The following is a 22746-nucleotide window of genomic DNA, read 5'->3' on the forward strand; positions in this document are numbered from 1 at the left end:
GAAGATAAAAATTAAGGCCAAATGTGGGCAGGGATGGAATGAAATCCATTAAGACAGATGCAGGGAGGAGAGAGAAGAAGCAAAGTGAATTGCCACCAAAAGGGGAGGCAAAAGTAAACAGATGTAGGAGATAAACTCTTTGAAGTGGAACATTTCCAGGCTGAAAATCCTTTGCTTGGGGACTTAAATCTGGACTCTTCCGTTCCAGTTCACTGAAGTGCACTGCACTGGAATCTGGCAGATGTGTAAATTATACACAACACCACCGAGCCAAAGGTCATGGTTCACAAGAAGCAGCTCCTCCCCGCCCTGGCTCTGAGTCCAGGCGAGGCTGGTCCTCTGGGTGGATATGCATAACTTTAGAGCCATGAGGAATACCTGAATATTTGCTGCTTGGAGGGGCTCTGGGTGGTGGCAGGTGCCTTTCCAACCCACCATATACTCTTTCAGGATGCTAAGGCAGTCACCCAAAACGGGGCGTGCTTTGTACCCAGTCTTTTGGCAGATCACCCCAAGCCCTATCCAAAGTCTAGGACTGTGACCAATAAAAGAAAATCAACTTATGTCAGGTTATCCCAGGTTCTGGACACATTTTACATTTTTTCAGATGCTCTTGTATCCAAATTGCAGGAAAGGAAGTGGAAAGAAATCCATCCAAAAGTGTGGCTAAAGGTCATTCTCTGAACTGTGATGGACTCCACAAAGTGAAGTGGGGGGGAGGGAGACCTACATCTACCTACTTCTGACCCAATTCTCAGATGAATCACGGTTCACAGTGGCCAAGAGCCCATAGAAAACCAATACCTTTGTCCCGGTAATCCAAGGTCAAATACACCTGCCCTTTCGAGCTACGCAATCACAGAGCACTACATCCATCCTCTTCATTTTTAACCTTTATATTGAGATCCCAATCCACTTTCTCAGCACCTAGCCTGGCATCAAGTCATGTGATCCGTGGCCAGGCTTGTGCCGACGTGGACACGATCAATCCAGGTGACTTCAGCGATCACGCTAATCTCTTATATTTTTATCTTACTTTACAGTCTATGAAGATCTTTTACACTCATTATTTTATCTGATCCTCCCTATAACCCCAGGATAACCTAGTTTCAAGACCTGGCCACTTTTCAAGTGTGACTTTGCAGATAGGTATGCCCTTCTTTTAGTACCCGTCATTTTGTTTCACTCCCCACAAAGCAGAAATGTTTATTTTCAGAAGGAGGATCCACTCAGGAACCCCTTTTTTCCTCCCCCACAAAAGCCCACTAGTAATAATTGTGTCACCAAGACTATTGTTCACTGTCATCTTCAAGGTTTCCAAGTCGATTGACTCTGCATCTCTCTCCTTTTGAGTTTAATTGTGTATTTCTAGTCATCAGGACCTAACTCTATCTTAGATCTGCATTGCATTGGAAGATCTTTTCCTTTCCCTATTGATCACAGCTCGTGGAGTAATTTAACTCAATTCCAATTTTCCTTTGCAGGCGGGGTGCTCCCCATCCACGGAAGTGAGTTATGTGCGTTCAAGTGGTGCATCTTATGAATCTTGTTAAGCTTTGCTGCCTTATAGCCCCACTGATGGAATATTTAATCACAGAAATGAGTTGGCAGATATGATATACAGGGTGCGTGCAGCCATCTTACCAGCAAGTGAGAAACGGATGAATTTGCCATTTGTCAGGACCATGTCGACAATTGTGTATAGCCTTCTGTTATTTATTTTTATTTTGTTTTACTCATGTATGAAGATTAAATGTGCTTTCAATCAGCAGTTTTGTTGGCTAGCTATCATGATTATCCCTTAAGAATATCACTTTTTTAAAAAAACCTTTTTATTAGATGGCAAAGGGGACTTCTCAGAATGACAGGAAACTCTAAGAATCCCTGTTGAGGCCTCCACAGCGGGATTCCTAAAAACCCTATTTTTAATTACACTAAATAACCTGAGAAATGCTACTGGGAACAGATATTTGCAGACATTTTACTTCTACTTAGTGCCTTCAGTTTTATTTTGACTCTAAAATGGAATGCCCGTAGATGCTAGCTAGTCTTTGAAACTCACCTGGGCATTTTTTTTGTATTGACTTATCAATCATTTGTCATGAGAATAAGCCTCAAGGAGTCTGAAGATGATTAGGCTTAGGAAAAATAATCAATGCTGCTGCTTAGTTTTATAGGAAAACACCCACTTGTCTTTGGAGGAGATTTATGTATGTTCATGGAATATGCTGATTTAGGTGTATCGGCTTCTGGAAACTGGTATTGGATAGCATTTAAAAGAGTTCTCGCAGGTATAACTTGATGAGAGTTCAGAAAAACCACCCCCAATGAAAGACCTTTCATAACAGCTTTCTAAATGCTTCTCTTAGAATGTGTGTGAGGGAGAGTGCATGTCATAATTTATCAAAGCAAATTAATACTGTTCAGCTAGTAATTAAAGATCCTCATTAAGAGGTATAACTGCTCTCCCCACCCCCACCCTGCGTGAGCAATAAAAACACACTCCGGGCGTCAAGAGGTTACAGACGAATATCGATAACCTGCCATTTTATAATTAAAGGGAAAATAAATGTTAGGGGAAAAGTCCACTAAATTAGGAAAATTACCTTTAGGAGAAATTGAAAATATTGATTTAAATTTACAAAATATGTGCACTTTTCATGCCCCATTCTGAGAGACAATTGGAGGCTGGGTTGTTAATTCTGCATAAGCTTCATAAAATCAATAATTATGCTATGGGAATATTGTGATCTTTGTCATTAACACGAAGTCTTATATATAGAAATGACTAATAAAATAAGGCTGGCTCTCTGTGTCAGGCAGATACAGGGCTGACCTGTGAAATACCCACAGCAAATCAATGACAAGGTCTTCATTTCAGCTCTGGGGCACATTCAAAATTCCAAGATAAATCCAGACTATGTTTGTAGTTGGGGAAATTTAAAATGCCCCCTAGATTCTTAGTCACGGGTATTTAAATGGATAACATGAGGCATTATACCTGGTTATGGAAATGAATACATTCTAGAGCTCTATTTTGCATATATGCATTCCACAGATACAGGTGCCTGAAATTTTAGATTTAAGCTAGCAGGATTCTCAGTGTTTATGGGTCTTCAAGTATTTAAAAGGAATTGTTCTGGAGTGTTGGATCTGCAGCAACTTTTCCCCACATTTCTGAATATCATGAGCTCTGTCTACCTACATAGACAAACATACAGGCTAAAAGAGAAAGCCTCTGATTATCAAGGATAGCCCAGATATTGGCAACACCAAACACAAATATTCAGATTTCTCAAGTAACATTTACTTCCCCCTGCCCCACCATCTGCCCCCCACACACATTTTTTTAGATTTAAGTTTACTGAAGCAGCTCATAGAAATAATTATTTGGTTGTCCGGGCTCCTGAAAGCTTCCCCTGGCATAAGCAGTTAATATGTCTGAATATCGTGGTATTTGGAATAATGCAAAATTATTATCTTACTTCTCTTCTTTAATTTGACTGATTTGGAGAGAGCAGGAGCGTGATCTACTATCAGAGGGCACAGTCAATAAGAATGAAGACTTTTAACGTTCATAAAAAAGAAAGCAAAGTAACCTGGTTGCAGAGAGCACAAGCTCTCGATTTTAGCTGGCTTTTTACCAGCTGTGAAATCTTAGCCCTGTGATGCCAATCCTTTGTACCTTAGTTTCCACATTTGGAAAACTGCCATGAGGATTCAAACACATTAATTTAGGTAAAGGGCTTAGAACAGTGCCTGACCATAAAAGTACTCAATCAAGAGTAACCCTTATTACAACTTATTTTTTCCCCATAGTCCCATGATCTAACTTTTGAGGCTGGGCCCAGGGCTCATTTGAATGGCTGCTCTAATGTTCTAAAAGTTATGCAGATTCATTTATTCTCCTACGTTTAAGTCATTCTGAATTGTTTCTTCTGTCTTAATGGCCTCTTAAACACCCACAGCTATGCACAGAGGTTTGAAATCATTGGAAAGTAGATATTTGGTGTTTTCCTGGTTGCTTGAGCCAAAGGTGACCAGCACTACATTGCATGGGGCTGGAAAAATGTATTTTCTTCTCTCTGTTACAATGCGCACATTCATACCCTATCTCCTCATTGAATGGTTTCTTGCTTCTTGTTCTTCATCTCATTATTTTGGGGGAGAAAAAACATGCACATAGGCACGTGCACAGACACGGACACACACACACACACACACACACGCAGAATCTGCCACCTCTTTATTCCAGAGACTCTATTTCACTCAGTACTGCCAGCAGATACACAGAAGCTGCTTTCCAACTTCCTCCTTGCCCTTTTGGGGGATTTCATTTCTCTGAAGCTTTGGACAAAGATGTATCCCAGCAATATCTGTGCCCCCTGAATGGATAAGCTGAGCACTGAAGGACTAGTCTTCTCATGAATTAAAAGAGAATCTTTTAGTCTAGGGGTACACTCCAAATTCAGCAGAATCAGCTCTCAGTTAACTTTCCCCTTATGGCAGAGAGGTGGAACATTAACTTATGTATTTCTATTTCCTCGACATTTATATGGTGCTGCTATGCACCAAACACTCTTCAGATATTAACCCATGTAATTCTTATAAATACCTGTGAGTTTGTTACTACTATCATCTCCCATGTAACAGATGAAGACGCTGAGGCACAGAGAGGTTAAGTAACTCGCCTAGAATCACACAGCTGGCAAGTAGAGAAACCAGGATTCCATCCTGGGCTGCCTGAGAGTAATGTCCACGTTCCTCACTCTATGTGTCCCCTCAGGAAGTGGGTCCCACCACATAGCCATGGAAAGCCTTATAGCTAGGTCTTGCCTCCCCAGTAAGAGTCAACACAACTCCTTCACTATTAGAATCCCTGGTAATAACCCAGGCTTGTAATAAAATTCACACATGAAGAACAACTACAAATATTGCCTACCTAAAATCCAGAACTCAGCTATCACATTGGGCCTTCCAAGGTTTACCATCTTTTAAAATCAAGTTGGTTTTTGTGCTAGAGTAGCTGTATAAGTTTCCTGTTCCTTTGTCATCCACTAGGGTCAATGTTTAGTTTCGGGAAAATGACTGACGTAGGGCATCTCAGAAGAGACAAAGCAAGGGGTGTGACTTACCATCAAGAGATTACAAAATGAGTGGATCTAAACCAACGGGTCATTGATTTCTCCTTATTGAAAAGCAAGGGCCACATCAAAGCAAGACTTCTTTTCAACATCAATGTGGCAAATCTACTAAGGTTCTCAGGTGTTCCATGCAGCCTTGTTCATGAGCAGGGAAATAACAGGTAGAAGTAACAGGCTATGCTGAGCAAAAAATCTCAGCTGCTGTTGCTTCTGGGTTACTCTCTCCCCAAATCTGATGACCAAGTTTTCTGGGACAGTGGATTTGAGTGGCAGTTGGTGGGTGGCTGGGAAGGGATGAGGAGAAAGCTATATACCCTTGAAGGCAAAGCAGAAAGAAAGGGAATTGCTAAGGGAAGTTGATGAATGGAAAAAGAAGGACAACTTAACTTTCTTAGTTTTCTAAATAATCCTTCTCTTTGCAATTCCAAAACACTGGCACATTATTGGGATAATTAAGCCAACTCTCTGCTTTGCCAAGGGAATAAAAAATGCAATTCCAAATGGAAACGTATGGCTGAAAAACACATTCAGGCACATTGAAAGAATACAGGCATGAGCAGCTGTCCATTTGTTCAAATCTTTTGAACAAAATCTCAGTGCTTTTTTTGAGGCAAAATCAGTGTGAAAGGTCACAAGGAGCCGTGGCTCCATGCTTATGCCACAATGTAACTTACATGATTCCCCTTTATTTTTTAAAAGCTTTTAAACACTTTTGGTTTTGCCTTAAAAAAAATCATTCAAAACTTGCTAGGATAGGAATTTATCAGTTCAGATTATTTTATAAACCCATTCATTATGGGCAGGCAAAGCACATTTAGAAAAGACCAAGAAGACATCATGCAAAGAGAAAACTCTTTACCTGCATAGAATTCGGGACTGTACACTGCACCCACAACTGGATTCAATTTCCAGCCTTAAAACAAATACACAAAAATGTTATCATCACATTTGATTCAACAACTCCTATCATTGCAAATTAACTACAAGTCAAATGGGTTGGTGTTTTTTTTTAATTTTAAAATTTAGAGGATGTATAGTTTGGGTAGGCATAAAGAATACTTGAAAACTATACATAGGAAAAATAGATTTATGCCCTTTTTTGATTTTCTGCTAATACAAGTTAATAGCATGGAAACTACTGACCAGCTACAGATGAACCTTTTGAAAAGGATGTGATAATTCATTTCGTCCCATATCAATATTTTCTAGAGCCCTTATAATAATTTAAATTTTTTGGTCTTCTTTCATGGATTCCTGTTAGATATTCCTTTGTATTAAGTTCATCCCTTTGTAATACATCCCTTTGTATTAAGTTCGCAAAGTTTTGGAAGATCTCATGAACAGAATTCTTTGCAGAAACATATTCTGATAATCGTCATTCTTAATTGTGACCCAGAGACTCTATAGAATTCCAAGGTGCTTTTTAAATCCCCAAGAAAATGACATTTATCCACTAGAGATTGTGTGGAATACATTTCAAAGAATTCAAGAACCATAAAAATTCTTAATAAGCATGTGATATCTAAGGTAACTTTCAAATAACCTGTATATAGGATTAACAGAATCCTGCAATGTTCCAAATGTTCCACATGGTGCATTTTCTGTAAAATGAATCCTGGCCCTTTAGAAACTTTTACTCAAGAAAAGAGCAAACAAGAATATTTGCAAATCAAGCTACCCTCATTACACACCCACTGGGCACTATTTAGGGAACAACCTCAAAAAATGATCATGTTTTAGGGTTTGGTGATCATTTCCTGTTCCTGCTGGTAAGTCTTTATAAAAGCATCCATGGGCTTCCCTGGTGGCGCAGTGGTTGAGAGTCCACCTGCCGATGCAGGGCACACGGGTTCGTCCCCCGGTCCGGGAAGATCCCACATGCCGCGGAGCGGCTGGGCCTGTGAGCCATGGCCGCTGAGCCTGCACGTCTGGAGCCTGTGCTCCGCAACGGGAGAGGCCACAACAGTGAGAGGCCCGCTTATCGCAAAAAAAAAAAAAAAAAGCATCCATTATAGACTTGCCAAATGACAGAAGACAGGTGTGGGAAAACTTGTGTCTTTGAGGTGAAGGTCAAATATCAGAGGTCCTCTACTAAATGCTCCTGAGAAAAGGCAATGGTGAGAGTTGTGATGTGAGAGAAGGTATTTGTGACAAGTACTCTCTGAGCTCTTCCCACAGGGAGAGGGTGTGCCATCCTACTGCCTGGTCTAAGTGATGAGCCTGTAAGAACAGCTGAGAGATGACCACAATCTACTGATCCACTAAGGAAGACAGAGGCACCATAGTGCAACAGATTGGCCCCTGGATGGACCTAAGAACTTCCTAGATCTTTCCAAGAATGTTTTGTTTCTAGAAACTTTCTGTTCCAACTTGAATAAACTAGCTGGTTTACAGCACCCAGGGTGATCTTAGGATAGGGTTTTCCAAAGGGTTATCCTTGGATTACTTGGGAGGCATATTAATGGGAAACTCCTGGCTGCAATTTTAGACCCAGAGAACAAGACATGAAATTCTGAGTCGTATTGTCCCAGGGGCTTCTGAAACTCCATATTGTCACCTTCTTCTCCTATATTAAACACATCTTATTTTATAGAAATTCCTATAGTGGTATAAAAATAAAAATTACCCCAATCATTTCAGAATATGCGCTTTATAAATATGGAAACTGACTTCAATTTGACCAACTGAAATTCACTGCTTCCTAACAAAGAAAATACTCAATTTCTGAGGACATGTCCACATTTTAAGTCATTTGGAATCAAAGAGAAAATAGAGCAAACTGGCTGCAAATAAAGCTACAGGGTTATCTGGACATATTTAATTTTCTCTTGCTAGTTTTTCAGAGAAATCTAGAGTTTGTGAAAGAAATCTATATGTAGCCATATTAAGTGAATAATTAAGTGATGAATTTATTACCCTTCTTCTTCCTTCTGTCCTCCATCTGACATCCTGCTTATGCCCCTACCTTTTACTGGTAGTGAAGACAGGGTCTTTTTGAAACCATTGTTTCTTTTATGCATTCTTATTAACTCCCTTAAGTAATTCCTTTTGCACACGAGGCTGGGACACACCATTCACTGAATGTGGATCCATTGATTAACTTTGATGTAACTCTCAAAGATTGTAAGTTAGGCCAACAGTCTTTCATTTTTCTCAAAGAAACAGATTTCTCAGAGGTGTCTAAGACTGTCTAGAAATCATGTTTCTCTCATCTACATTTATCTTCCTCATTTCCTTGGGCTAAGAAAACTCTATCTATGTCTCTATTTATCTATCCTCTATATATCATCTATATCTATCATCCATCCATCCATCCATCTCTATCATCACTCTCTCTTTCTTTATTATCTCTCTATCTTTTGACTAATCAATCAATCTCTCAGCTCTTGACAAAGCTGACCTGATGTCTTCTTAGGGCATGCTACTTAATGCCACTTTCTAACTATCTACCAATGATCTACCAGTTTACCAAGTGTCCCCATGGAAAACTTCCATTCAATATAAACATAATAGAAACAAAATGATACTCTCCCTCCCCAGAAGATCTATGCCATCTCACATGTGCAAGTATTAATTGAGAGAGGTAATTGATAAGGTCTCCTCTACAATAAGTCAGCTGGGATCTGTGAGCAGCAAAATGAAATGAGACTGCTCAGGTAGTCATGGGAACATCAGTGCAGGTTTTCCCTTCTTGCCATCACTTGTCTTTTCTCCTAAATAAGGCTGCTCTATTCCCACTGTAGGAAAAACAAAGGCTTTTCTGAACCACACCACAGGCATGAAAATTCAACTTCTCAACTCCCTCCTCCCCTGAAGCAGATTCCTCACCAAGTCTTCCCCGCTTCAGCAAATGGCATCTCCATCCACTTGGTTCCTCAAAACAAAATTCTTGATAAATAAGGCCTTGATGCTTCCCTTACCCTCATATCCCATGTACCATCCATTAGAAAATCCTGTTGGTTAGACTTTGAAAAGATGTTTCCACTCTCTCCACTTCCCTCCCTAACCAACGCCACCATCCCAGCCCAAGACATTTCTAGTTCTTAGCTGGACAAGCCCATGGCAACAAAGTCCTAACTCTCACCATCTTCTCTTCCTCTTTTCCTAGTGGCCAAACCAATTTTTAAAAGTAAATCAGACATGTCATCCTGCTACTCAGAATTCAATAGCTTCCTGCTGCACTTAGAACACAAATTCTTTTTTTAAAAAATTTATTTATTGAATTTATTTATTTTTGGCTGTGTTGGGTCTTCGTTGCTACACATGGGCTCTCTCTAGTTGCGGCGAGCGGGGGCTACTCTTCGTTGAGGTGCATGGGCTTCTCATTGTGGTGGCCTCTCCTGTTGCGGAGCATGTGCTCTAGGCATGCAGGCTTCAGTAGTTGCAGCACGTGGGCTCAGTAGTTGCAGCTCGCAGGCTTAGTTGCTCTGTGGCACATGGGATCTTCCCAGACCATGGATTGAACCTGTGTCCCCTGCCTTGGCAGGTGGATTCTCAACCACTGTGTCACCAGGAAAGCCCTAGAACACAAATTCTTTACCTTGACCTACAAGCCCACACAATCTAACCCCGGTCCATTTGTTTTGTACCACTGTTCCCTTTTCTCCAAACTGTGGTGACACTGGCCTTTTTCATCTCTTCAAAACAACTTAAGATCCTTCTAGACCAACCTAGACCATTCTGGATTGTCTCCACTGCTCACTCTGCTTGGAGAACTCTGCTCATTCCTCAAAAGTTGACCTGATATTATTTAGGTCTCCAATGTCTCCCTAGGGCAGGCTGTTTAATGCCTCTTCCTTCCCTACTCTTACGGCTGTGCCCTGATTCAATTCCCAGTTTTGTTTTCTGCATGGCGGTTAACACCACCTGGATTTATCTTTTTTCTTTTGTTGCTTGTACTTAATTGTTTTTATAAACTTTCTCCTTCATTAAAATTAATGGTAAAGTGAGCGGGACTGACTGCTGTCCGATGTGAAGTCCCAACATCTAAAACTGTTTGGCAAATAGTCAGTGCTCCATATATTTACTTAGTTTTGCTCTAAAGGAACTGAAAGAATAAAGAGCTTTTTTTTAATGGACTCATTCCTTTTTAGCTAGGATCTCCTTCCTACCGTCAATGACCTGCTTCCCTATATACACCTAATAAAAAAGGGCCCTGTTAGGGGTGACTGTCTTCAAGGTAAAGGCAATAAGAATCCAGTCCTTGAAAATCACCTCTGCTCAGACTTAACAGGGATCTTGCAGGCTTATGTAAATGCATGCAAATCACATGCAAATGGCCTCATAGTCCCTGTGACTCCTTCTAGTACCTGGAAGGGACCCTTGGGATCACCTTGCTGGAGACAGGAGTCTGCACTGTCAGGAAGACGGACAAAATGATCCCAGTTTTAATTTCTCAGGCAGTTTGTGTATGTCCCCAGGCCTTGCGAATTCAGAGATTTTGATCAAGGACATTAAACTGAACAATGAAGCTTACAACAATGGGAGAACAGCTGACAAAGCCCACTGCTCCCAGCTCCCAGGGCTCCCATACAACAAGGCAATGGAGCAGAGACCAGACATGTGGAGGTCTCACTCCATATCACACAGAGGAGCTGTTTAGAGAGATCCCTCTGCGGCCTGGCCTCAAGGGGTTGCATCCAAATCAGTGCTCCCCTCCTAAAATTTAGCTTCTCAAAGGTCACCTGCCAGCCTTCTGTAGAAACACTGACCGAGGTTCCCAGTGTTAACTATGGCTGTATTAAGTGTTAAAAGACAGGTCTGAATGTGCACACAAAAAACTGCATGTGCCTTCTCTAGGGCTTTGCGGAGTTGGGTATCAAAGAAACACATTCAAGAAATCACCCTTAAATGTCCGGGGTTTCCATAATTTAAAAAGAATCATGGGGCTTCCCTGGTGGTGCAGTGGTTGAGAGTCTGCCTGCCGATGCAGGGAATGTGGGTTCATGCCCTGGTCCAGGAAGATCCCACATGCCGTGGAGCAGCTGGGCCCGTGAGCCATGGCCACTGAGCCTGCGTGTCCGGAGCCTATGCTCCGCAACGGGAGAGGCCACAGCAGTGAGAGGCCCGCGTACCGCAAAAAAAAAAAAACAAACAAACAAACCCCAAAACCCAAAAAATAGTCACGTACCACAATGTTCGCTGTAGCACTATTTACAATAGCCAGGACATGGCAGCAACCTAAGTGCCCATAGACTGATGAATGGATAAAGAAGATGTGGCACATATATACAATGGAATATCACTCAGCCATAAAAAGAAATGAAATTGAGTAGTGAGGTGGATGGACCTAGAGTCTGTCATACAGAGTGCAGTAAGTCAGAAAGAGAAAAACAAATACCATATGCTAACACATATATATGGAATCTAAAAAAAAAAAAAAGGTTCTGATGAACCTAGGGGCAGGACAGGAATAAAGACACAGACATAGAGAATGGACTTGAGGACACAGGGAGGGGGAAAGGTAAATTGGGACGAAGTGAGAGAGTAACACAGACATATATATACTACCAAATGTAAAATAGATAGCTAGTGGGAAGCAGCCATGTAGCACAGGGAGATCAGCTCAGTGCTTTGCGACCATGTAGAGGGGTGTGATAAGAAGGGTGGGAGGGAGACGCAAGAGGGAGGGGATATGGGGATATACCTATGCATATAGCTGATTCACTTTGTTATACAGCAGAAACTAACACACCATTGTAAAGCAATTATATTCCAATAAAGATGTTAAAAAAAAAAATGTCCGGGGTTTCCAAAACTGAATACCGAGGTTTTCTAAAGACATGACCTGAGAATGCCAGGGATCTGGTATTTGAAATGGTGCAGACGGCAATGCCCAAAATGAAAAGTCAGTTGCACATTGCATCTGGTTCACTCAGTAACTTTTTTTTTTGCTATTGTCAACATTTAAATTTCATCTATACAGGATTTCTGTTTCTCTTCAAACATGAGCAGAAATAGCAACTTTAGATTAAGAATCCCTCATGGACCAATTTGCTGGGGGTGATGACGGACCACCCCACTTAACCCCCCAGTTTGTCTACTCCCTATTACATGCTGGGCTTGGAGGCCAAAGGTCAGTAATCTTTTATTGTTACTCTGTGCTGTTTTTTTCTTCTAGAAGAGACATACTTTGCTTTTCCCAGTATGAAAATGAAAGAGAGTCCCAAAAGGCCACAAGTTTCTCAGACCCTCTCTGCTTGCTTATTTATTTGACCTAGCCAGCTTCTGTTAGCATCTGAATGTTTGATCCTTAAGTTAGTATGTCTATCAGGAAACTCAGCTTACTATCTACAGGAAAAAAAAAAAAAAGAGAACAGGATGGCTACTTATTATTGAGATTATTGTGTAATTACATTTTTAGGGGAGTTTGTACCCCTGCCACTGTTTTGAGTATTTTATCTCCCATAATAATCGCAAATACCCTATATAGTAGGTCCCATTTCTCAGGTCCCACTTGGGAAAGCTGTCATGTGGAGGGTTTCAACAGCCTGCTTGCAGTTCAATAGCCAGTGAAAGGCAGGTGTGATGACAAGTCTACCTCTCCATATAGTCTTGGGTCTTTCTGTCCCATTTTCATCCTTCCTAAGATCTCGGAGAAAATAAAAGAGCTACATCCAATACCCATGCTTCTCCAACATTGAAGAAGTTCCTGAGAATCTGATTCTCAACTTGTTTTACAGAGGAAACATTTGATCTCCAATGAGCTCAGTAAAGCTTAACTCTTCTCTGAGGGTTGGTGTCCTCAGGAAAAATCAACAATACAGAAGTAGCCCACCCAATTCCCTCTGTGTGGAGCTTTCTGATGGGGTGGGTTTCCAGATCCCTATATGTCATTCTACAGTCTTCTCTTATTGCCAAGTTCAAATGTCCTGGGAAACGGCATCCACATCCTCCATGATTTCATTAACTTTGGTCCTCTATAGTAGAGCCTCCTAACCTTGTGTCTTATCGCGGTTAGGGTCCTGTCCCATTCATCATCAGAAACTTTGCAGTTGCTTAAAGTTTTGTTGGATGACTGACAAGACTGAAGGAGTGCATGAATGTGATGCTGGCATGGAGAGTTATATTTTTCCATGTGAAAGTGATCTCAAAATTTGATGACTCTAGTAATGCATAATTTTGCTGAAGCCTAAGTTTGATGGTTTGTGAGAATGAATGAGGTAGCTAATGAATGAATCTCACCAACCAATTTTCTCATTTCCATGTGACTTTATTTGTCCTCACTTCTCTTTTTTTCCCCAGCTTTATTGAGGTATAACTGATAACTAAATTTATCTATATTGAAGGATTGAAGGTGTACCATTTGTTGATTTGATATACATACACACTGTAAACTTTTTGCCACAATCCAGCTAACTAACATATCCATCATCTCACATAGCTACCACTTTCTTTTTTCTTTCTTTTTTTTTTCTTTTTGGTAGTGATAAGATCCTCTATTAACACAGTCATGCTTGTTAAGGATCTGAGAGAGCCCCATGTCTTTTCAGTTATGTTGGATTGCCTTTTATGGGAAATTTTACTTGTAGTGATGGTACTCATGAATTAAGGCTTGAAAAAGCTTTGAAAACTAATTTTCTTGAATACCAAAATTCTCCACCATCTCCTCTACAGAAGCCAATCATCTTTATGTAGTTAGGATCTGCCTTTTTTTTTTTAAGTCAGTTCTACTGTGACTGCCCATCTACCCCTTAGGTACCATCCTCAGTCCATGGGACAGGATAAGCCCCTGAGTACCCCCTTTTGGGTACACAGATTAGAGACCCATATGACATTTCTGGAAACTAAGAATGCATGGTTCCCTGGAATGGGATGTGGGATGTTTATGCCAACATACCAAACTGGGAATTTGGGGCTGCACCTTTAATAATCTTTCTGTTCCTGTAGCTGGTTGCTTGAGTGCAGTTCTGTAAGATGACAGGGGAAAGTGATGCACTCATAACACATGGGCATGGCCACAAGATTTTGTTATTTCATAATAAAAGAAAAAGGCTTCACTAATCACTCCATCTCCTCTAGCCTCAAATTTTACAGCTTTACCACAGGAAACCTATGTCTTCTTTATAGGACTTCATGTGGACCCAGTGCACCTAAAATGCTTAACGTAATGCCACGTACTCAGTGTTCCAGAGATGTTGGCTATTAATAAATAGGCTTTGAATTTTGTCTCCAAGGCCCACAGGTCCAGTTTTCAGCCCCTGGGTATGTCATTGATCAATAGCACTTTCTTTAAAATAAACATGCCTACATATGGCTTAAGGAATAATATTTGGCTTCCCTTGCTTTCTTTTCTCACAGAAGCAGCAGATATGAACATCTATGCATATGCATGAAAGCATGCGTGGTGCAAACACACACACACACACACACTCACATGCACATGCACACACAATTGCTACTTCATAATTAAAGAAAGTGCCCAGTAGTCACGTTGGTGTCATTGTATACTAGCTCTAGCAAGTTGCAGAGCTATCATTTTTACCCAAGTAGAAAGTCTTCATGACATGTAACTCAGCGGTTTGCTTCATTTCATCACTGGGCATTCAAAGTCTGTTGCAAAAATTTTCTATACCATTTAAGGTTATGTCTTGGGTTGTTGGAGCTGGGAAAATGGGTCAGCAGAATAAATAATTCTTCTGGTCTTTCTCCTTAGACTACTATTATATTGAGGGTATATTTCTGTTTAATTTTGCCCCTTTTAAAAATAAGAACAAACTGGCTTAGCCTAATTGGTAGCCATTTGCACAAGAAAGAAGAAAAACAAAAGCAAAGCTACCAAATGCTTGTAGCATTGTTTATAACAGAAAAAAAAAGTCAATCAGTATGTAAGGTGGGAATAAACCCATATATTCATTTTATGAAATATTATGTAACCACTAAAAAGAATGAATGTAGTCTGTATGTATTAACATTGAAAGAACTCCATATGACTTACAAAAGCCAATTAGAAATGATATGTACACCATGTTCATATAAAAAGCATGCACACATTACTGTGAATGTTATAAATATATACTGACTACATATATATACAAGAAAGTGCAAAATAAAGGTATAGACAATAATCTGTAATAGTGGTACCTTCTGAGGAGGTAGCTGGGAAACCAAGGTGGCAGTAGTGTCATTCAAAATATATTTTAGCCTTTTCTTCCCCCCGTTTTTCCTTCCTTTCTTCCTTCCTCCCTTCCTTCCTCTCTCTCTCCCTCTCTCTCTTTCTTTCTTTTCATTTTTTAATGTCTGTATTTCCATGTTTCATGTGTAATTAAAATGTTAAAAATGGAAAATTCCATAAATTTTTCCTTAAGACTGTAATAAAACTGTTATTTTTTTTAAAATCTATAAACCAAAAAATATCTTCCAGTCTCACAATTCAACTCAACCATTAACATTTTGGTGTAATGCCTACCTTAATTCAAATCATGCTATACATATAATTTTCTCATTTTAAATTTTTTCATTCATTATGAGGCCCTTTGTAGTCTTCATCCTACTCATTTTAATGACTATAATATTCCACTAAGCTCTAACTTTAACTTACTACATTACATTCTTTCTAATTCTGGTACAATTAAGTATGTGATTAGCATATCAACAGCCTCCCTCCCCCCATATATCTTTTTTTCTTTTTTTTTTGTGGTATGCGGGCCTCTCACTGTTGTGGCCTCTCCCGTTGCAGAGCACAGGCTCTGGACGCGCAGGCTCAGTGGCCATGGCTCACGGGTCTAGCTGCTCTGCGGCATGTGGGATCTTCCTGGTCTGGGGCACGAACCCGTGTCCCCTGCATCGGCAGGCAGACTCTCAACCACTGTGCCACCAGGGAAGCCCCCCCATATATCTTAAGAGACATTTTTTTCTGAGAAGGATTAAAGAATCAAAATGTGTGAACATTTTAAATAACTCTTCATACATATTAAATCCTTATTATGAAGCATCTTGAGATGTCTTCTTCTAGAGCAAGGGCAGAAATGCCTTGTCCTGAAGGGGTCTGCAATACACAGCAACACCTTCACCTGCCCTCAAATGCCACTAGTGGGCAACCAGTTCTCACTATGGAACTGGTCATGAGGGACCCTCTAAGGCACTTTAAAAGCCTAATAGCTCCAGAGAAGATTCAAAGCCAGAGCCAAGTTCTGCAGTCCCACTTCTGGGGATGATTAGTGATCAGTGAGGAGGTGGTGATGAAAAAAGAAACAAACAAAACTTCCATCCTCCTTCAACTAACTCTAATAACAATAAATTAAATTACCCAAGTAATTCCCAAATAAGTACTGTATCTCACTCACATGGGAGTTATTATAGAGAGACTGAAAGAAGGACATGCACTCTTAACCTGAGAACTAAATTTTCCTTTGTCATGAAATTTATCTTATTGATTCAAGTGGTTCACTGTAGCAGGTCAGCAGCAAGGACACAGTGGCCATGCTGAGGCAAATATGGCTTGTTGAAACAGATTCCCCAGTTAAATTACTTAGTAGATTCTGAGGTAGAGACAATTTCTTGTAAAAGGCCAATCTCTACTTACCATTTGTATAAGGGTTGACAGTCTTTTTATTTGTCATTACACGTGCTGTGGCATTATTTACCTATGTACATAGAAAACTCAAATAAGCACATATTCCAGGGCCAGTCCATATTCAATTAGTTGCATGCATTATGACTGTGATTACTTATTAAAAAAAAAAACACCAAAAACTAAAATGCATTTTAATTTATAAAAGGCAGTAGGTGCATAACAAAATCATACATTTTTATAATTACATTTACTTCATAACCATTTTAACTTAACAAATCATTTCAATAAAGCAATGTCATATCACTTAAAAGTTTAATAAGGAGACAGTAAAAGCAAATTAAAAGGAACTGCATAATTGAAGACTGAAAAGCATGCGTGTACTCCATGGTAACACAGAAACGATAAATATTTTTTAAACATAAAATAAGGTTCATATGAAGGAACATGCAGTGGAATAGAAGAGGGGAGAGACAAGGTACAAGGGAACATAAATGTCAAAATAAGGACAAACAAGTTTTAGCCGTATGCAACACTTTACGAGGGAAGAACCATCGGGAAGCAACATCTAGCATTCAACACTTGGAACAAGAGCCTTTTACATCGCAAGAATTAACAAAATCATTCAAGCTTTAAAGTCACAGCTAACAAAAGGATAAAAGAGAGGGTGCATTGTTTAACACAATATGGAGTTAACGATCTGAGTAAGATGTGCACTGGTCATATCTCAATCCAGTCAGTGCCTCCCAGGCTAGCTTAGAACGTACACTCAGTTACAGGCGTACCAATATCCAAAAAAATAGAGCATCAAGAAAACTTAATACAACAAGTCAAAAAAATTCACGTGGTATATATATGTATAGAGATATATCAGCACTAAATACGTGAAACGGCAGATGGATTTCACCACTTACCATTCACCACCATCGCCAGCATGGGTTTGTATACAGTTACCATGGTTACTGAGAGTTTGGTGAGGGGCCTAAGGGTTATCGTCGAGGGTGGGAGGAAATGAAAGGCAAAATATGCAACATCTTACTCCAAAGACTAAAGCATTTTTAACTGGTAATTTTTTCTTTTTTTTTTTAAGTTTTAACAAATACGACCCTGTGGTCATTTTGAGGGAGAGTCAGTGGCAGAAAGAGCAGATTCTGAGTATCGGAATTTTAGCATTTATTTTTTTCCATGAAGAACAGCCAGATATTGAACAGGAAATCCTGTTTGGTTATTCACTTTGTGATCAAAAGAGTATAAAGTTCAAACTGGCTTCTTAAAAAAACAAAAAAAAAAAAAAAAGAAAGGTTTCATGACAAAAACCTCTCACTTTTTTTTTTTTCCAAACAATCGTTCTCTCAAATGCCATTTTTCACAATTTGGCTTAATTTGCACACCACTGTGGATCCCTCATCAACCCTGTAGTGGAAAGAAAAAGAAAAGGAAAAAAAAAAAAAAGAAACTGCTCTGTATTTTGTTTTGTTTGGCAACACTCTCTCCACTGCTTGGAATCTACTGCACCCATTGGTTATAAGACATGAAAAATAAAATAATTAAAAAAAAAAAAACCCTTTCAGATTAACCTTTCTTTTGTCTCACTTTTGCCATCCACCTTTCAGCAGTAATAAGAGTAACATAATAAAGGAAAATTTTTTAAAAAGTAAGGCCAGTTTTCCTTTTTATATATAAATATATATATATAAACAATGAGAAGGGAGTAGGGTCACATACAAGACACAATGATGCATCTGAAACAACAAATGAGCGTGAAGCAGACACTTATCAAAAAGATGAAAAGGAAAATATTTTGGACATGCACCTCGATTTTACGGCCCTCTACCACGGTGCCGTGTAATTTCTCCCTCGCCCTGTCCGCATCGGCACTATTTTCGAAAGTTACGAAACCAAATCCCTGCATGCAGGAGGGAGAAGGGAAAACAACATGCAGATTATTATTTTCAGTCAACGACCACTGTGGAACGTTCTCTCGCTTTAATTTCTATTTCTTGTCCTGGCTTCAGTTCTGTAACATGCAAATTAGAGAAATTATAAGAGTACTAAAATGTGCAATAAGTAAGCGACAAATGTGAACAAGATTTTTGTTTTCTGTCACCCGTTAGCTGTCACCCCTGAAGAATTCAAAGAATGATACCAGAAATACCTTTCTAAATGTCACTACAGAAGAAAAGAAATCTAACGGAAAGAAAATGAGATCAAAATAAATGTACAGTGTCTTCACAGAGAAGAAAATGAAATAACGAGGAAAAAAAAGGGAACCACTTTCTTGACATGCAAATTAAGAAGAAAAGAAAAGAAAACGTGTGCACAAAATTCAACAATGAATGCCAGAATCTTCTAACATTGCCTACAGAGTCATGCTGTGTGGTTTTAAGACCATCTCTTCTCCATGCAGTTTTAGGGTTATTCAAATTTGTCAATTCTACAGCCTTTATGTCTCAAAAAATAAAAATTAGAAGCCTAAAAAAAAGGAAAGACCTTTTTTTATAATAAATCTTAAACTCTGATCTAATAAGCAAAATAATCCCATGAAATGAATAGAAATAAACATCAATTGATTAATAATGCAAACAGTTCAAGTAACATTTTTGTATTAATACTTCCCCTCTGACCCCACAAATAATATACATGCTTCGGAATTTGTCAACTTTCCCGACTACTTTATTAACCCAAAAGGGAAATGTGTATTCATATGGTAAAGTCCTAAGACATTATGCTGGTATTCATTTATCAAATCAACTGGTAGAAAATAAAGAAGCTCCTTTAATAGAATGTTATTTATAATAACACTCTGTGAATTTTTATTGATCAATAACAAATATACCCTTTTCTGCACCATTGGCCTATTTTGTTTAATATTTCAGCCTCAAAAAACAACCCCCCAAACATCGCATTGTCAAAAATCCATCCTTTTTCTTCACTGAAACTGTTCCTAAGAAGAGTACAGAAAATATGACACATTATTTTTAAAACCCCTAAAAATATTTGTACATCTTGTTCAGAAATATACACCAACCGTTTGAAACAATTCCAGTGCAAATATGCCAGCTCATTCTGGTCTTCACAGTGTAAACTGGGTGAAATAATGCAATGTGCCAGGACTCCTCTTTGTGTTCGGTAATCTTTACATAAAGGAAAAACGCTAGCTTTAAGCTTAGCTGGGGCAGTAGGACAGTCTGTCCTACTAATAAAATAGACCGTCATTACAAATCACAGCTAGTCATTAGCTGTTAGCTCTCAGGTCCTCATTAGATTGCTAAAGGGATGTCCGAAACTCAGGGTATTTAGAGAGCTGTTACCCAGTGCTTTAACTAAGAGAGAACTTTCCAATATTAAGATGGGCTCATGCATAGAGGAAACTAGCTGTGGATGTCTTCAAGTTAGATTAGATAATTATCTGATAGAGAAAAATTTAATTATTCACTTGGGGGATTAGGCTGAATTACCCTTCATATTTCCCACAGTGAGGGTCCATGATTAGGGTAGGTCTGAACTGTTTGATTAACCTAATAAAGTTACATGCTCAGAAGGACGCTACTTAGTTCTGTTCATCACTGGTAGGATGCCCACATTTGGTACTCAAACATACATGCCGATTAGTTTTGAAATAATAGTTCTTCAATAGGCAAAAGACAGAATTTGGGAGAGGGGGTTGCTCTGTTTGATGGCTCTTAGTCAGTGGGTCCCACACTTAGTTGTACATCAGAAGGAACTGGAGAGCATATTAAACATTCAGATTCCTGAGGCCTGACCCATATCTATCACATCAGAATCCCAGAGTGGAGCCCAGAAATCTGCTGAAAAAGTTACCAATGTGGCCCAGCAATTGGGTTTCCATGGCCTCTCATACCACTAAGCACCATCTAAAGGATTCAGTTCCTTGAATGAAGTAGAATATTACATTGCCAGTTTCTATAGAGCAATTTAGGGAGTGGAGTGAGTTTTGAGATGAATATCTATCTGACTTGGTGATTCGTATCTTAAACCTAGGGGTCAGCCAAAATCACATAGGAATGTTCTCTTCCTGACCTCTAAGCCCAGTGCTCTAGCATCCATAGCCATGCCATACATTTAATAAGTAATTAGGGAAACTAGGACTCCAGCTCTATCTGGGGCAATTCTTTCACTTGGCAAGGAAAGGAAATCCACAGTCTGATGTGATTTATCGATGGAGGGCTTGGTGGCATCATTGTTGTTGACAGGCACTAACAGTCGGTGTCACCACAGTGCTGGAAGGAACAGAGGCAGGAGAAACTCGAACATGCCCCCCACCTGCCTAACGTGATCCCAGTGAATCGAGTTATTGTGATTCTGGTCTGAACCCAGAGCAAACCATACTGGCCTAAAATCTGCATCATGTTCATCAGGGAGAGGTGAAAGTGAAGATAAAAATTTATTCTGAACCCCAAGTTCATAAACTAAAAAGGAATTCTACTCTATTTTCACTTTCTTTTGAAGTAAAAAATTATGTTGATTCTCTTTATTATTATTTTTACTCTCATTATTTTCTGCTAAACTTTTTTTTTTTGAGTGGCTCCTTTCAACCTGCTGAGATGCCTAGTTGAGATCTGGCAAAGCTGGGTTCATGAAGACCTTGCTCCAGACTCAGTCCCCCAAATACTAAAGGGATTCTCCTACAGGTCCCATTGGACAATCCTACCTCCCACCCAGGTAAGAAGTGCTACGATGTCCCTGGGTCAGAAGATGGCCAGATTCTCATCTGGGGAGCTACACCATAACCAGAGACCACAAGCTGGCCATTTTTAGGCACCCTCTCCATCAAGCACAGGTGCTGTTTCTTTTGACCTGCCTCGTGGTCAGAATTCTATGCTAAGAAAAATGTAACTTGCAGAATATTCTTAAAATATTTTGAATATTTTTATCTCAGTCTTAAAAAGGGGATCAAAAGAAGCACCTTCTTGACTTGGCCCGGTGAGCACAGGAAGGAACCGAGTGCAATGCAATAACCCTGTAAAGATCAAATGTGCAGGAGGGGCTGCATGGGGGGAGTCAGATGCTCCCTAAGTGCTGGAGGAGAGACACTGCTTCCCAGGGTTTACCTTAACAGAGGAGGGGGAGCTAAGAGAAGGTGCAATCCTTCAGGAGAAGAGAATCTGGGATATTTGTGCCCTCTGATGGGAAGGCATGACCCCTAGGCAGATAATGGCGACCCTAACGTGGACCAGCCGTGACTTGCTTATTTTTAGATCGTTTTGTGAAACATAAATTCTGATCTTCCCGTATCCCAGTTATTTTTCTACTTTAATCTTGTGGGATATATTTAGGCGATATATTCCCTTTTTGTAGTAATACAAATACAATATTTTATAGCTGAAATAAAGGCTCTGAAGTATCCAGGATGGATGCGTGCGCTGACTTTTCATCTTACATGAAAATCTGATTCTACTAGTTTCTGGTGCAGAGAACTCCTAACACCTAGAAGAGGAGAGCTGTTGATAAGGGTCTGAAGGCTCATTTTCCTGTGAGACTAAGGGCTTTACGACCCGCTTGTTCCCAATCGCCTTTTCACACGCAGACCCTTCTCCCTGGAAGACCATCTTCCCTCCTTCCTTTCCCTGTGAAACCCTGACTCATCTTTTTCTCGCAGCTTAAATGCCACTTCTCCCAGAAGGCCTCCCAGCTTCCAACGAGATTGGTCTGCCTGCTTGGAATCTCAGCAGCCCCTTCTTCTCTAAAGAACACAGCAAACTCTACTGCATTTGTTTGTCTTAAGGATCTGTCTCTCAGGCTACTCTGGAAAGTCTGTGAGACCAGGAAGCACTTCTCTCTCACTCACGTCCGATTCACCAATGTTGTACTGGAATGCAACCAATACTATAGACATCATTGAATCAAAGAGCAGACTGCATTTCCTAGGTCTATGAAAAAGTAGCTGTCTCTGGCTGCACCCCCCAAATAAAATGTTTCAGAGGTAAACACAACATTTTTAAATCTCCTAAAAGGAAAAATGAATGCTAGTATCTCTCACCCTGAAATGCTATCTCATTCCATTTTCCAAGTCTGGCAGATCTTTTCTGAAAGTGATTTCCTTGTTTACTTGCTATCCTTCTATACATG

At 39.8% G+C, this 22746-nt stretch overlaps 1 protein-coding gene across 2 annotated transcripts in view; it reads right to left on the reverse strand.

Moving 5' to 3' along the window:
• The window catches only part of RBFOX1 (RNA binding fox-1 homolog 1), a gene marked incomplete at its 3' end in the record, with an annotated part of 186291 nt that overhangs the window by 96058 nt on the left and 67487 nt on the right, over positions 1-22746 (reverse strand). For both annotated transcript variants that reach the window (XM_082645489.1, XM_082645490.1), the window contains exons 5-7: positions 18470-18562; positions 16669-16729; positions 6004-6057 (exon numbers count right to left, since the gene is read on the reverse strand). In XM_082645489.1, coding sequence (XP_082501615.1) covers positions 6004-6057; positions 16669-16729; positions 18470-18562 — 208 coding nt within the window. The remainder of the gene's footprint in view (positions 1-6003; positions 6058-16668; positions 16730-18469; positions 18563-22746) is intronic.

Source organism: Mesoplodon mirus (genome assembly GCF_964341445.2).
Source record: "Mesoplodon mirus genome assembly, chromosome: 15".
Lineage (NCBI taxonomy): Eukaryota > Metazoa > Chordata > Mammalia > Artiodactyla > Ziphiidae > Mesoplodon > Mesoplodon mirus.